Below are 16601 nucleotides of genomic sequence, written 5' to 3' on the forward strand. Positions count from 1 at the left end.
ATATACAGTATATATCTTTTGTAGACTGTCCCTCTTCGGGGTAACAAAAAAAATAAATAAACCAAGTTAATCATGTTAATCTGCTTTATTATGCAAAATATACATATTTACTATGAGGTTTATTTAACTCAAAAATTTCTTTTAATAAAAATCCATCCATTTTCTATCACTGATTAGGAAGGGTGGTACTGATCTCCAGTTGTCAACAGGTAGGATGCACCTTCAACAAGTTGCCCGAGACAAAAGCACGTGAGACAAACAACCATTAATACACTCATAACTATGGACAATATATTATCCCTGAATAACCTGCCGTCTAAATTTGGTATTTAATAAAATACCACACAACCCAGAGAAGTGTGATGACTGAGTTACATCAGTTCAGGCAAGCTATTGTTAGAAGCTTTTTGAAGGATACTGTAAATATTTAAGCCAAGCCATGCATATTAAAAGGCAATTCCAGCAACTACTAAGGAATTGTGCATAATCTTCTGAATCTAAAAAAAAGACAAGAAAAGCGGATGTTGACTGGATCACCAACGCTTCTCTGTTTGTCACTTCTGGAGCAACATTGTGCAGTGATATAGGATCTTGTACATCTAAAATTTTGCTGTTGTGAGAATTCCTAGTTGACTTGAGGGTTGAGACGGGGTGATAGCTTGTCATAGTTGGTTTGTTGTCTGAGGGAAAACATTTGCAGGTAAAAAGCAAGGCTAAGGCAAAGAGGAAAGTTCCCGTAACCCAACCGATGTAGGGGGCTCCTCCCATTTCTCTTTTTTGGGTATCTGTCAGTGGTGGATTGTACAAATCCCTTAAGATGACATGACCAGTCCATGACACAGGTATAAAAATACAGATGCAGGCCATGAACTGTATTCCTCCAGCAACCATTAGGATCGTATTTTTAACCCATTTGATATTCTGAAACCAAGGAATGCATTTCATTCCTGCTAGAGCGAACAATAGCCCTAACCCTGACAAGGCTACTGAACAGCACATTAGGCCTCTTCCAGCTTGCAGATCAGGGGACAAATGCAACAAGGAGTCGTACACCTTACACTGCATCCTGACGTTTGCCTGACTGTAGCAGTTCATCCACAATCCCCAGCGTCTCTCCATGTCAGTTTTGTTTTCTCCACTGGAAACTGTGACCTTCCGCATTGGCGAGCCAGTCGTAGCAGACGCACCAATCAGTCCAATCAGGCCGGTGCAGATTGCAGTGATCTCAGAAAAACCTTGAGTCATTGTTTAGTATTAAAGAGTCACGTGCTCACATTTACATCTAATATTTTCGTACTACTTAGCACAACATTTGAGGGGGTTGCTATGCAACCCCCTGATTGGTTCAGGGAGATTTGGGTAAATACAACGCCTGTATGTTTTGTGTTTATGAAATGCCAGCAAATGGAAACATAGCATAGCACTAATTTTTATTTCTTTCAGTCCAAAAACCATCCATAACCTCAGGAGCTCTTCTTGCATTTATATGTTTTATAGAAGTCTCTCTGTTAGCCATAAATTTTAATTTTACATTAATTTGTAATGCTTTTTGAACAAATTTTACTGTTGACAAAACATTAGCCTCAGGTATGACTGTTTGCTCTAGTTAATTGGAGGAAAATTACAGTTTGAACATTGGAACTTGACCTCTTCAGTTCAATGGAGTGCCATTAAATTTCTACCAGCTATTAAGACAGTAACAAAAGTTGAAAATCTTGTCCTCTAAACTTGCCTAGTTCACTAAGAGAACTTTAAATGTAATAAATACCAATTATTTTTACTTAGGTAGGTGTATCCCCTGTTCCTCCCCACACTTGGCTGTTTCCCTTAGTGTCACTTGGCACTGCCTAGTATGGTGAAAATTATGACGGTGGATTTTAGCTGATCCTGCCCAAAATGTGGCATGCATTTATATGTAGTACAATTTAGTATCAATTTGGAAAGAAAAAAAAAATTCAATAAATAAAAATCATGTGGAAAAGAATTTAAATCAGTGGGAAACTATTTGATGGCATTACAACAATTAAACCAGCTTCCAATGGTGTTCTGGCAATGCAGGCAAAGACGATATGCTTATGTTGTGTTTACAGTTTAGCAGCTCATGAGGCAATTGAATGTTAGTTTCTTCAGCAGTAGAAACAAATAATAATAATAATACCAAAGTAAAAAAAATTACAACCATAGGAATGAATTAAGAAGGTCTGGTTTTTTTCTGTAATTATGTGTGATACAAAACAAACAAAGATTAGCACACAGTAAAATGAACAACTCAGACTTCCTTAAGCACAACTCACTTTCCTGTTTTGCCCACTGGAGAGCAGAGAAGAGCTTTGAGTTGATGAAATAGGAGGTTCATAGTATGTCAAATGGGATTGGAGTTTCTGACATTTTCTGACATTTAAAATTAAATATTTCCAAACTTTGATATCCGTTTGTACTCTATTAAGGTTGCTTGAACGTATTTTCAGTGTCAGTTTTATTTCATTTTTTCTTTTTTTTATATAAAAACGTGGTGAGAAGGATGAGTACGTATAGCGCTGTCCCTCATGGATAATGGTAAACTCCTCCTCCACAACATCTTGATGGGGCAGAAAGAGGCTAATCCCACTGCATTTGAGGATTGAGAGAATCAGGAGATATTTTGTTCTCACTGCCATTAGGGTGCACAGTACCTTGGCAAAGAGAATGGCCTCATAAACTAGGCTACTGATTCTTGTAGTAGCAGTTATAATTTTTAATGGGTTTTTTTTAGTGTAGTACCTTCTTTTTATTTAAATTATCAATGTTTTTATTGTAATTTTTGCGCTTTTGGGCTTCATGTGCCCAGACTTTCCTTATGGAATGATATTTTTATCTGTGAATCTATTTTAGTTTTGTTTCAGTCTGAGAAATAGCCAGGGAAACTGCTTAATTCTTCATTCCTTCTTCATTCAGCTCATTCGTTCTGTAACACCTCCTGGTTGTTGTATACGCACCAGCTGTTGTGGCATTGATCTTGTAGAATTCCTGATGAGGAGGTGGTGTGTCCTGGACATATTTAGGGCTGAAAATGCAAAATATATATTATCATCTTTCTGAATAACCAGTCTCTTAGCTTGTTTGTTGTTCCTGACTCATAATGTACTCTGCATCAAAACAAACTAATCAGCAAAGGCCAATCTGAGTCACAGCACAGAACATAAAACCTCTTGCAATTGGCCTATTAAAGCTAAAGGCCAGCAGTTTCTTTGTTGGATTTTTTTGTGTCATACCAATGTACCAAATTCAGATCTTTTTTTTTTTAACCTTTTTTGGGTGGTTGTGCAATAGTCAACAACAGTAGACACCGCCAATACTTTGTGATACTGTAGACACAAAGTACTAACAAAATTAATGTTTTTAATTTGTTTTACATAATTATTTGTGTGTTTCAATAGTTAGTTGTCACCATTAGATTTTCATTTATATTTTGGGCCTCAGGCCAGTCAGTAAGAAAGAAATGAAGCATTTACATATCGGGACATCCTTTTAATAAACAGTACAAAATTATTTTTAAAAATCACAAAATTATTGTTTTTACATTGATCCTAAATCTCATAAAAAGTTTAAATAATTTCCAATTATAAGTATTGATCAGGCTGTATTCTTAAACTTATGACAAAAAAAATTACACTAATAAATATAGATTAATTTTATTCTTACTACAAATTTACTATATAAAATAAGCCAAAACAATCAAAAAATGTAAAAAAAAAAGCAAAATGCAACAGACTTATGTTCCCAAGAGCAGGTTTGATACACTGAAGAAAAATACCCATATCAGAATTATGTGATCTTAAGTGGTCTATAGCTCAGGAAAATTTCTTTTTCATTAACTTTACATTTACATACAAGTTTACATATAAACTTTACTTTATATGTACACTCCATTGTGGCTAAGGCTGCGAGTCTCTGGGTGAACCATGGATTCCTTATAGGCTATGAAAACAGGAGTTTGTGCAACAGGATGAAAGCTTGACTGGAAAGATGAAGGTGTATTGCCGGTGTAAGTTGTTGTATACAGAGTGGGGTTTTGGGTCACATATAAAGAGTTTCCTGGAGCGTATATGCTTCCAGAGTGGTGAGAGCTCCCCACTGAAGATTGATGAGCCATGCTACTTTGATAGAGGATTGATGCATTTTCAGGACCAGGAGTGTAGACAATAGTTGGGTTCATCAGGGCTCCATTGCTTATTACTTGATTGACATTTTGTGGTGGAAATAAATTTTGTTGCCCAACCAAGCTGTTGCTCTGAAGAGTACTTTGATGTGCATTCGACTGGATGCTTGGAATGCTGGAGATGGGGTGATATCTTGTCATTGCAGGTCTGTTCACCTCTGTCCTGTAATTCAGCAGTTTAAGTGGGGGATATACGTCAAATGACCCTCTTTCTGAGGGTACCCGTCTACAGATAAACAGTAAAGCTGAGGCAAAAAGTAAGGCTCCCGTCACCCAACCGATGTAAAGAGCTTCTCCCAGCTCTCTCCTTTCGGCATCAATCAGCAGTGGATTGTAAAAATCACTTATAATGACATGACCAGTCCAAGACACGGGTATAAAAACACAAATACAGGCCATGAACTGCATTGCTCCAGCAACCATCAGAATAATTGTTTTAGCCCATTTGCTACCTTGAAAGCAGGAAATGCATTTCATCCCTGCTAGAGCTACCAAGAGCCCTAACCCTGACAAGGCTACAGAACAGCACATCAGACCCCTGGCAGCCTGCAGGTCAGGAGGAAGATACAATAAGGAGTCGTACACCTTACACTGCATCCTGATGTTTGCCTGTCTGTAGCAGTTCATCCACAAGCCCTCCCAACGCGTCTCCATCACAATGATGTTTGCTCCAATGAAAGCGGTGACCTTCCACATAGGCAAGCCAGTCGTAGCAGAGGCGCCGATCAGCCCAATCAGTCCAACACACATCGCTGCGATCTCAGAGATGCCTCGAATCATTGTTTTTTATTCAAGACTCCTATGTGTAAGTCCAAAATTTTTATGATCTTGCAGGCAGAAAAAGAGAAAAATGGGTACTGTCAGTCTTTATCAGAATCTTTGAAGAAAAAAAATTGTTTAAGGTGAAGGTATGTCCAGGCTGTGAGGCTTTGTCCTAACCCTTTGCTCTTAGGCTGTTTGTTATGGGAAATATGCTTTACCATCACCTGATTGGCTTGGAGAGATGCAGGTAAAGAGGATGTGTTCTTATTTTGTGTTTACAGGTAAGCAGTTCATGTGGGCAAGAAACTGATCATTTATCTCAAGCATAACTTCTGAGTAAAAATAATGCACAACTCCAACAATTAACAATGTCAGATTTTTATTTAAATGTGATAAATGTCATAAAGCAAACAAAAATCAGTATACTGTAAAATGAACAACTGTGACAGCTTTCTGCTTTGTCCACCGGAGAGCAGAGTTGAACTTTGAGTTGATGAAATAAGAGGTTCACATTATATGGAAAAACATGTATTTTCTGACATATTAAGACCAGTGATATACAATTACATTTGAAATTGTATTTGTTTGAAATAGCAGAACACATATGCAAGTATCAACATTTCATTGTATTTAAGGTCGCAGAAAGAAGTTGTGCTTCTTCTAGGAATTGAAATGCTGTGACTTTTAAGCTTAACTTGATCATTTATACACTTTGCAGAAAAAAATATATTCCTAAACTTGAAACTCAATGAACAAAATAATAGGAATGTGTTAGTCTAAATTCAAAGTGACTTGCATATTCTGGTCACATGATCCCTTTGTTTACTTGGCTTGGTTGAGTTACCTTTGCGTCCACGCCCATAGTGAGAAGTGTGTTCTGAGAATCTCAGAACACACTCCCTTTTCAGTAGCTCCCAGGAAAGCATTACAGAATGCCTATCTTTAGTCAATATTCAGATTAAATAGACTTGAATTAATTTTTTTTACATAGCTATTAGTCAGTCACAGTCAGTCACTGTTTTAACTTGTATTTTCTAAGTCATTATGGCACATCTGCCATTGTTTGAATTTGTAAATAACACTGGGTGAAACTGGTACCGGACGTTTGGGGAAAACAAAGGCCTTATTGAGGTTTGTAATTCTGGTGAAGTTTTGGCTCATAAAACACAATTTAAAATGTTTGTTTTTTTTGTCACTTAAACTACATGGATCACACGCCAGCAATAAAATACATTTCACCAGTGAACACACATACACTTCTGTTACATTGCCAAATGGTTGAAGATTGCATAATAGATATACACAACATACAGATTTTCAATATTTCGCCCCGTTTTGACAATACAAGTATAAAGTTTCACTTGCACAAACAATTAAATATACATAAACATGAGTGGTTATCTCTTGCCAGCTTCTAACTTATTCTCAACTGTTTTTTTTTTAAAAAAAAATATAAGTACAGTTAAATGAATACATAAAATGTACTGATATTTTACCTCTAATTAAGAATTTAAATTAAGTGTTTTTACCTTGTACCACCATGCCAGGGAAAAAATATTTTAAGGGTTCACAGATAAGCAACTCCACTGTGCACAGAGGGATATCTAGATTCGTAACTGTAGACTGTTGACGGATGTCTTGACAGCATTGAGTGAGGTTCGGATCGAGGGATATACACCAGCTGCTGAGGCTGTAGAGGCTGGAGTGGTGGCTGTGGCGTGTAGGCCCTGTACCCTGAGGTTTTTGAGTACATGTACTTCTCTGGTTTTTCGTCTTCAGACTGTATATTGCAACAGATAAAAATGCACCCTCCAGCAAACAAAAAAGCAGCTGCCACCCAACCAATATAGAGAGCTTCTCCGAGCTCCCTGCGCTGGGCATCGATCAGCAGCGGGTTGTAGAAGTCCTGAATGATGACGTGGCCTGTCCAGGACACAGGAATAAGGTCGCAAATGCAAGCCATTAAAATCATGCTTCCTGCAATGATGAGGAACAGTCTTTTGGCTCGATCATTATTCCTGATGCACGCTGTGCACTGCATCCCGACCAAACTGATCAGCAGACCAATGGCAGCCAGAGCCAGAGAGCAGCACATTAACCCTCTTGCAGCTTGCAGGTCTTGGGGAAGGGCCAGCAGAGAGTCGTAGACTTTACACTGCATCCGTATGTTAGCTTGGCGAAAGCAGTTCATCCACAAACCCTCGTAGCGAGTCTCAAACACGATGATATTCTCCCCAATGAAGGCTGTGACCCGCCACATTGGCATTCCGGTGCTTGCAGCTGCTCCAATCAGACCAATCAAGGACAATAAAAGTCCCACTATTTCCAATGTTGAATTGGCCATCCTGTCTCTAGTCACTCATCCAAGTTCATAGGCGGAATAGCAGTTGGACACTATTTGGATATAGCTCAGCGCAGTAATTTCTTTCTGTTGAGAGGCAGTTAAATCAGATGGAGGAGGAGCAGGTGGCTGTACACTCGTACAACCTCTTCCCACTGGATGTTATAATGGGAAGGGGTGGGAATTTGTACCTGTAGCTAGGAGACGGAGTCCTTTGTGTGTTTTGAAACTCTGCACACCAACACCAGTACGCTGCTACTTTGATTATTCAGAGGTATCCATTTACATTCTCGGATATCTCTTTACAAGTAAGTATTGAGGAGAAAAAACTAAGACTTATATGCAAGTCAATAATTTTTTATAATATATTAGCATTTTATCTGCTGATTTCAGCAAGTTTTATCAGTAAATTTGACTTCCAAAATGAATAAAAAATCTGTCATCAAAACAAAAACAAACTTTAGTTTGAACTACTGACAAGTGGTCCTTCCCTCCTTTGCAAAGATAAAATGCTTATTTCCTTTTTCTCTACTTTAGCCAGGTAAAATGCTTCTGTCCTTTTTTCTGGATAAACAGAAAAGAAAAGATTCTGGTGAATAGTTTTGAACTCTTTTGAGTTAGCTTATATGTGGTGGCTTTAAAAGCACCGACCCTACCCACACTGCATCCTGACCAAACCTTATTGCTGCACATGCATACCCCCTCCCCTCTACTCCTCCTATTATGAAGGAGCAACACACTACCAGCTCTCCATCTGACGGGTAATATGAGTTTCCTAAGCATGCTGAATATTAAACTGTTCAGGACTGAGAAAAACTCTACTTAAACTGACCTGTCAAGTTTAAGTAGAGACTTCTGTCTGACTTCTGTCAGAAAAGAATTACTAGATTCTTTTCTTCTGCAAGATTCCTTGCAGAAGAAAAGAGTATTTGCTTTTGCCTTGGGCCTCTATTGCCTTAGCCAACAATAGACGCCCAAGTCAGAGTCTTTCAAAATTATTGAGGTTGATTCCTCATACGCAAAAAAGCATTTGGCTGACTGCAGGTTATAGATTCACTTTGTGCTTTGTTTCAGGGCCACTAATGTTCAGGCTGGAAGGAAAGCCCAATGTTCTTCTTTTTGTGGTAGACTTTATGGGGTTCTTCCTGATGCTGTCACACATGCTCTCGCTGAAAGCATCTCAGAAAAAGGAGAGATGCAAACTTCATCTTCAACCTGCCCATATTAGCCACTATGCCTGCTTTAGATGGAACTCTCATTCCTGCCAAGACGCTTTAATCCAGGGTTGCCTACCAGCCACTTTCCCAGCCCTTTGTCTTTCCCCTCGCCCATTTGTTTCAGTGCTTTCTTTTAGTCTGTGTCTGCTTCCCCGGCGATTCTTCCCATCAGCACTTACTCATTCTAGGTTTCTCTCTTGCCTCTGTCTCTGGGCTCCTTGTTCCACATTGGCTAACACATGTCTCCTCTCAGGTCCTCACTTCCCTCGACATCAAACAGGTTGTAGATACTTATGATTATCATTGCATTTATAGTGATCACAGAATTATTTATCTTTAAAATCATCATTACATCTAGGCTGCTTCTACAAGCCTGGTCATTCCAGTTTAATCATAATGGCATTTCTGAGAATCACATGAAACCTTGTATTCAAGAAGTCCAATTTGAATCATTCTTTGAACAATCTCCCTCACTTTGACAACATAGACGTCTACCCCAAACTCTTACTATCTAATAAAATCCACTAGTTCTTTAAATAATCTTAAAAATATATTTAAAAACATTTAAAACCGTGGGGTTTCGGTGACTGCTGAATATCTGTCAAAACAACAGTCCCCCCCATGATTATGTAGCCTATAACATTTTTGCTATGTTAAACTATGTCTTAATAGAATTTTAAGTGTTTTTCAATTAATATTGTAATTTATATAACATTTAGCTATTTTTTTGCTGCTTTTTAAATTGCTTGTTATATTCTAAAATTGTATTTACACCTATTTATTTATTTTAGTTTTAATTATTTTGGAGATTATTATTAATTACATTCAGGTGACAGTAAACATGAACCTGTTTTCGTAAAAGTCTATACATCATGATGATATTGTGTAATATGACAACAAAAATCTCAGATTTCACACTTTAGGGCTTTTGTAGACATAATTAAATAGATTTTAATATTTTTGCATAATTGCTTAATCGTGTGTTTTTAAGTTGACAGAAAGTGTTCTTTCTGAATTGTATTGACAATTTCTTCTTGCCTGTCATGTCAGTCTGTAGCTGAAATCTGGAAGTTGCACCTTTTAAGTTGTTGAGACATAATCTTTCAGTGCCTTTGCTTTTTTTAGATGTGCTTGTAAAGCCCGCTTTTCTGGTTTGGGCACATTTGTACTGGCAATGATTAAAATGACACACCCGTAAGTGAAACAACCGGAGTTTCGGCAGGAATATCTAGATTCCCAGACAAACAAAAGCTTTTGGAGAAATGATTGTAGGGTTGAAGAAATAAAACTGATGAAAACAAACAACATTTATTAACATTTTTTTATTTTGTATAACAGCTGATATAGTTTTTCAGTATTGGTTTTGAAAAAAGTATATATACACAATCTCACAAGTAAACAGAAGTTACCTACAGGTATGAAAAAAAGCTAGTGCATAATTTTAACTCAACTGAGCATGCGTGCAGATTCTGTAAAGACATCGTTATCACATTGCTGCTTTATCGTTATGAAGGGTGTAAAACACCCACACAGTAGGTGCAGCAAAACAAATAATCATTTCAGCAAAGGTCTTCATGATCAAACTCAATCACATTCATTAAAACATTTCAGTCTTAGCAATAGACTTTTTAAAGTAATAAATGGGCCTTGTCTAGTTATCCCCTGTCTTTGTCACTCCATCATCCTTTTCATTTGAGCCATGTTTTTCTGGTTTAAAAATCAAGTCCAGAAATCACCTAGTACTGACTCGGAGTATATCCCACAGATCTTGGTGGGGGTGCAGAGTATGCAGGTTGGTAGTTGTATTCTGGTTGGTATGAGTACGGCTGGTATGTGTATGCAGATTGATAGACACTTCCAGGGTTGTATATGACCCTCTCTTCTTCTACATTGGTGCGTGGAGCATGGCGGCACAGCAGGATCACTCCAGCTGAGAAAAGCAAACCAGATGTCATCCAGCCGATGTACAGAGCTTCCCCGAGCTCTCTTCGTTGGGCATCAATCAGCAGTGGGTTGTAGAAGTCCTGGATGATGACATGGCCAGTCCAGGACACTGGGATCAGGGTAGTGACACAGCCCATGAGGAAGAGACAGCCTCCAGTCACAAGGACAATGTGTTTTGTTCGAGCACGGTGGTCCACCATCTTGGTACATTTCATTCCCACCACTGAAACAACCAGGGCGACGGTTGTGAGAGCCACAGAGCTGCACATGAGGCCTCTGGCTGCTTGGAGATCTGGTGGCAGGTACAGCAGGGAATCGTACACCTTGCACTGCATCCTTATGTTGGCTTGTCTGTAGCAGTTCATCCACAAACCTTCCCAGCGAGTTTCCATCACAATGATGTTTTCCTGAATGAAGGCTGTTACTTTCCACATGGGCAAGCCAGTCACCGCTGCTACTCCAATCAGTCCAAGAAAACCAATGATGAGAGCCACAACCTCACAGCAGACTTCATTACGGCGTTTCCTCTTCTCAGCTCTTTGTTTTTCCTCGTAAACAGAATCCTGGTAATCTGGGTTATCTTGGTAGTCTATGTAGGTCTGGGGTGGCTTCTGCAAATTTGGGTCATAGTAAGACCCGGCATAGGACAATGGTGGCTTGGTATAGCCACTGTAGGCTGTGTAAGTGGCCATTGCAGGAAGCACCAAAAGCCAAAGATGCACTCTCTGGCTATACTCTTACAGCTCCGAAGGCAAGTCTGAAGGAAAGAATGATGAATACAACATATACACCCACAAAAACATGCAAATGATGCAATGCAGCCTGACCGGTTCATCTGCCCTGCACCCATCAGATAGGAGTACAAAGGAGTACTCCTTGTTCAATTGCAAATGAAACTGCTCTGACTTTGAATCAGCTGTTTAGTGTTTTTTTATGTTTTTTTTGTTTTATACATAAAAAGTGCAATCATTTGATAAGTTGAAGATAATCAATTTCTGTTTGAAATATTAGCTGGAGAAAGAACAGAAAAAGATGTAATTTACACAGAATTGGGAAAGAGTTCAAATATACATGGGTCATTAAGTGGTCTATCTTGTCTGGAAAATGATTTTATTTAGTTTTGGATACGTATAAATTTTCAAAGCAAACAAAACAAACTTATTTGTATAAATGCACTTACAGTATAAGGATGTTTTGATAGGGACGACTAAAGCTGGTCACAGATCCCAAAGCCTCTACATTTTACACGTAAAGTGAGCTGGTAAGAAGGTGTTGGATTCAGAAACATGAGGAGGATTGGTTTCACTTGCCAGAATTTCTCAACTCTTTGCTAACACATTGAAGTGTTACTGATATATTTATTGTGATAGCTTCAAATCCATCATTTTCAGGTGCAAAACAATCATTTCATTGTTACTGACCTTGAAATTGTCCTTTTTATTAGACCACTTTGATCTCTCAGAACATTTTAACCTCAGCTTATTTGACATTAAAGAAGCTGTTTCATTTGCCATGTTTGTTTTGGAACTGTAGCCCTGATGGAGGCAACCACTGTCAAGAACTGAACTCAACTTGTTACATAATTTTATAAAACTCTTATCGGGTTGTGGCTAATCAACTTTGTATGAAGCAATGGTGGTTAATAAGTTTGGAGCCCAAAAGAGGACCCTGATAAATATGAGCAAACAATAAGTGTGTTCATTAGACACTGAGGCTTGAAGTGTGATTCAATGATACAACTCCATGTCTACCAGTTTATTGATGTGGATAAATAGATCTGAATCTGAATAAATAGATTCAATTTTTTTAGGGATTTCTTAATACCTAAAATATTTGACTTGTACTGCTGTAACTGTAGGTGTCTTAAAATGTAATTTCTCCTAATGAATGAGTAATTAAGGATACCCTCAATTTTAGTTTCAGCTAATAATTTTTAAATTTTGTCTCAAAGGATTCTTTTCTTTGTGATGGCATGAGAAATATCTTTTAGCATTTATCATTTATCCATAAAATAACATACCTGACGAGCAGCTACTGACATGCCAGGAAAGTTACATCTAATGTCTCATTTTAAGAAAAAAATATATATTTAAAAAATGAATATTGTAGATAATAAATAGTGACTGCTCTCTGAGGTTAGACATGTTCGGTCTGCTGCGTTTTTACCTAGATATGTATGTAAACAATTAGACACATGTTTGACTGCTTCAATGTTATTCAAATACAATCAGCTTTACTTCATCCACTTTTAATCACATGTATTTGTTTACATAACTTATATATATCCACAAACTTATATATATAAATTATGTATTTTCTTAAAAAAGATACATTTATAAATACTATGTAGTATACAGTTAAATTCAAATCTTTGTAAGCTACATCAGATAATAGAATAGATCCTTTGGTGTAATTAGGATTAAACTGAGGCCTATTTTGTTTTATTTCTTAATTTAGACACAGTTTTCCCTCTGTATACTCTGGCTTTTTATTTGTAAATACATAAATAGTACGTTTATTATTGTTATTTTAATGTTTACATTAAGCATATAGTTATTATCTGCTTAATGCAATAATAATTATCTATTTATGTTTTCATGTTTTGCAATAAAACCTTAAGTTTACTATGTACAATTAAAATTATTTATTTTAAAATATAAATGACCTGTCTTCTTTGGGGAAAATTGATTGTTTTGATTAATAGCAACGTTTAAAAACATTAATAGAATGCTTCAGACTGACTGCTCTAATCCAGTGCAGTCAACTAAGTTGGTTAAATGACTGCTGACTGACTCACAAACATTGTTTTAATTTACAGTGACCTATGTTGAGATGGAAAGGCAAATTCATCAAGAGCAGTTCATCACAATTAGTTTATTAGAGCACAAAAGCGTCAAGGACATGCAGAGATAAGTGCATTTGTTAAAAATAAAATTAAAAGAAAAATTACTCTTAATAAATGAATACTTTTTATGTACAAAATTGGTCGAATGGTAAAGAACATTTGTTACCGGTACTGCTTGTAGTAAAGTAGCCAACTGATGTAAAGAGCTTCTCCCAGTAGCTCTGTGAGTCACTAAAGCCCTTAATTTTGACAGGCATGTGCAGATCAGCTTGTGAAGTATTTCTTAGGCTACACATTGTCATTTTTAAATGCAAATAAATACATTCAGCGGAAAGCAAAAATTAACAGTTATTTACACATATTCTTGAAATTTATGCATGCCGGATTCTGTCTGGGCGAGATATACACTGTCCTCTTTGATGGCACTCTTTTCCTCCATAATGTATACACCCTGGTAGAGATATTCTTTGGATCTTCGTTTGCTGTATCTGATGAGCACGATGATTCCAGTGGCCAGTAACACACCAGACGTTCCCCAGCCAATAAAGATGGCTTGTCCTATCTCTCGTTTCTGAGCGTCCAGCACAGTTGGATTGTAGAACTGCCTGATAATCGAGTGACCCACCCAGCTGACAGGAATGAGTGTGGTCAGAAACGAAATCAGATACAAACATCCCCCGACGGCCAGAATGATGTTTTTGCTCTTCATGTTGTCACCAAAACAGTTCCTCCTCTGGATTCCAAAAGCTGTGACAATCAAGGCAATGAAAACCAGGGCGATGGAGACGCACATGAATCCTCTGGCCGCCTGCAGCTCGGCTGGGAGAATCAATAGTGAGTCGTAGACCTTGCACTGCATCTTGATATTAATCTGTCTGTAGCAGGTCATCCACAGGCCTTCCCACAGTTCCTCCATGACTATAAGATTAGCCCCAATGAAGGCAGAGACCTTCCAGGTAGGCAGAGATGTAATAGCTATTGTCCCAAATAGGCCAAAGAAGCCCAGGACCAGGGCTACAATTTCCAGCTTCTGTTTCATGGTTTAGTGTAAGAAGTACGATCTCGACTTGTCTTTCTTGTCTAATGCAGGTACTACCTAGCCTGTCTGTTTTACAAGGCTCTAAATCTGATAGTGTCACAATGCATGCAATGTCACCCTGCTGATTGGAATCATCTTAACCTTAAAATAACAAGTGGTTTCAGTAAAGGGAAACTAAACTACATTTGTCTTTGTCTTAAAAAACAAAAAGTCAACACTCCTTGTCATGCATAACATGAACAATGTACATGTGTTAAAAGACAATGGATAACCTGACGGGTCAACATTCTAGCTGCACAGGTGTTCAGTTGTGACTAAATCTACAAGTATAACTTTCTGTTCCTTCCCCAGTTAGTTTACCCTTCAAAAAACATAGAATGTTAAAAATCAGGTGGTCCACGTTTACATGCTTCGCAAGGAAATCCTGATTTAAAAAACTGCTGTAACTCAGATTCCTAAAACTGAAAATGTTATTATTTCAGAAAGAAGGGAATACATTTTATGGTTAGTTTTCTGCTGGAAAACAGCATGATGGTACTAGAGAGAACTGTATATATCCCCATCTATTGAATGCATTTTATTAATCTGAGGGGTTTCGAGTATGAATTTAAGTTATTCGTTTTTTCTGTATGGAATAATTGTATGAAAATGTACTTTTTAAATGCTTAAGTGGATAGTATATAATACCCCAATACCAGACAACTTTCTCTATTCACATAAAGTACTAATTGAAATATAAAAAATTGGGTGCACAAGTTTAAATTTAGTTTATATTTCCTCAATCTATACAATGTTAAAATTAAACATAAAGGCTTAGATTTAAAAATACACTCTCACTAAGATTACATTAATGCAGGTAGTCTTGATGTTCAATTCTGACTGGTCTGCTGAAATCTCCTTTGCATGTGCGGGGGTGTGCATGCGTGTGTGCGTTGTGTGTGTGGTCATTCATACTGCTAAATGAAGGGATGAATGAATTAATTTCATTTTCACTGTACTTATGTACAATGAGATTAAAGCCAAAAAGAGCCAACTCCAAAAACAGTTCAGGCAGTGTAAGAAATACAGTGTAAACATAAAAATTTTGATTTTTTTTTTTTTTTACAAGATAGATATAGAAGTTGTTTTTTTTTTTAAAGCTGCTACCACAACATACACACACATATATATACTGTGTTCACCATAGAATCAATGCAAAATCACAATCAGACTTCTGTGTGTGAATGATTTACGACCCCATGTGACATGCATACACAGAAGAAAAACAACATTGATGTCACACAGCAGCTCACTGTCTATGGGAGTAATAATGGATGGAGCCATTTATGGATCACTTTTAAAGTTATTCAGCAAAGGGAACAGGCAGTATTGTCACAAGATTTTAAGGATGTAACAACACAAAGGGAGCTAATAAAAATAAAGCACAATAAACCACAACAACTTTTTGTTGAGCACTGACTAAACTTTCTGTAGGAAGGTCTGTTTGGATGTGTACCAAGAGCCAGAAGTTGTGGGATGTGAATCACATTATGTGATTCACATCATAAACTCACAATTTTTATTTCATATTTTCATAATTATAACTTTCAGCCATTGTTTGCATCCATATTTAGTGTGTCTGGCTTCTGCTGGTGTAGAATTACGATGTTACGTAATGTTAATTACGTAAATTGTCGGATAAAATGTGACATGAACATTCTGACTGCAAACATTTTACACACAATCAGATACCTATCCAATTTTCTATCGCCTATGGAAGTGGCACAGATCAAGTATTTATGGGAGGTGAAAAGATCTGAATTGGGTTGTTCAGACTGCCATGAAGACGTTGTCTGTAGTTCGCATATGGACCAAAAAATCTGACTTGCCTCGTCTGCTGTTTGAACATGGGCCTAATACTTGGACAAATGTTCTCAAGCAGTTTTTTTAAAAAATCAACAAGATTTTAGGATATTTTTTGGCAGGACTCTAAGGGTGAAAGATGACCAGCCAGAAACTTTTGTTGCAGCAGGAATTATAGTCCTGCTTACAGTGTTTGTGTTTGAGGATCTACATCCTGCTTCTATGCAGATTTATTACTGTTCATGATCAGACCCATCGTGAGGCTTTAAAACCTCAGAACAAACAGAGTTGTGTGGTTTTATCATCAGGCTATCTTAAAAAAAATAAAAATAAACAAATTACTAAAAGTCAAAAATGAATAGAGCATTCATACTGATGAGTGCATCTGTAGGTCCAACTGGATCAGCAGGTCT

General features: G+C 37.4%; 5 protein-coding genes across 5 annotated transcripts; all 5 read right to left on the reverse strand.

The window, feature by feature from the left end:
- Window positions 1–173: 173 nt before the first annotated feature.
- Window positions 174–1245, reverse strand: LOC114161991 (claudin-8-like). Its single transcript, XM_028045735.1, has 2 exons — window positions 471–1245; window positions 174–220 (listed from the first exon to the last, which is right to left on the reverse strand). The coding sequence occupies exons 1-2, from the start codon at window positions 1243–1245 to the stop codon at window positions 174–176; spliced, it is 822 nt and encodes a 273-aa protein (XP_027901536.1).
- Window positions 1246–3630: 2385 nt separating this feature from the next.
- On the reverse strand, window positions 3631–5298 carry LOC114133643 (claudin-8-like). Its single transcript, XM_027999692.1, has one exon. The coding sequence runs from the start codon at window positions 4976–4978 to the stop codon at window positions 3893–3895; it is 1086 nt and encodes a 361-aa protein (XP_027855493.1). The 5' UTR covers window positions 4979–5298; the 3' UTR covers window positions 3631–3892.
- A 24-nt stretch (window positions 5299–5322) lies between these two features.
- On the reverse strand, window positions 5323–7455 carry cldn8.1 (claudin 8.1). Its single transcript, XM_027999694.1, has one exon. The coding sequence runs from the start codon at window positions 7302–7304 to the stop codon at window positions 6528–6530; it is 777 nt and encodes a 258-aa protein (XP_027855495.1). The 5' UTR covers window positions 7305–7455; the 3' UTR covers window positions 5323–6527.
- A 2366-nt stretch (window positions 7456–9821) lies between these two features.
- cldn8.2 (claudin 8.2) lies at window positions 9822–11235 on the reverse strand. Its single transcript, XM_027999678.1, has one exon. It carries the CDS (start codon window positions 11152–11154, stop codon window positions 10255–10257), a length of 900 nt encoding a protein of 299 aa, XP_027855479.1. The 5' UTR covers window positions 11155–11235; the 3' UTR covers window positions 9822–10254.
- Window positions 11236–13408: 2173 nt separating this feature from the next.
- LOC114133330 (claudin-8-like) lies at window positions 13409–14946 on the reverse strand. Its single transcript, XM_027999149.1, has one exon. The coding sequence runs from the start codon at window positions 14344–14346 to the stop codon at window positions 13660–13662; it is 687 nt and encodes a 228-aa protein (XP_027854950.1). The 5' UTR covers window positions 14347–14946; the 3' UTR covers window positions 13409–13659.
- Window positions 14947–16601: the final 1655 nt, after the last annotated feature.

Source organism: Xiphophorus couchianus, chromosome 18 (assembly GCF_001444195.1).
Source record: "Xiphophorus couchianus chromosome 18, X_couchianus-1.0, whole genome shotgun sequence".
Classification (NCBI taxonomy): Eukaryota; Metazoa; Chordata; class Actinopteri; order Cyprinodontiformes; family Poeciliidae; genus Xiphophorus; species Xiphophorus couchianus.

Excerpts from the sequence above, each read along its gene's own strand:
- cldn8.2 (XM_027999678.1), bottom strand. The coding sequence starts at position 11,154 with ATGGCCACTTACACAGCCTACAGTGGCTATACCAAGCCACCATTGTCC.
- cldn8.1 (XM_027999694.1), bottom strand. The coding sequence starts at position 7,304 with ATGGCCAATTCAACATTGGAAATAGTGGGACTTTTATTGTCCTTGATT.
- LOC114161991 (XM_028045735.1), bottom strand. The coding sequence starts at position 1,245 with ATGACTCAAGGTTTTTCTGAGATCACTGCAATCTGCACCGGCCTGATT. Across the intron at positions 221-470 it reads AGATTATGCACAATTCCTTA|GTGCATCCTACCTGTTGACA; the intron begins GTAGTTGCTGGA and ends AACTTGTTGAAG.
- LOC114133643 (XM_027999692.1), bottom strand. The coding sequence starts at position 4,978 with ATGATTCGAGGCATCTCTGAGATCGCAGCGATGTGTGTTGGACTGATT.
- LOC114133330 (XM_027999149.1), bottom strand. The coding sequence starts at position 14,346 with ATGAAACAGAAGCTGGAAATTGTAGCCCTGGTCCTGGGCTTCTTTGGC.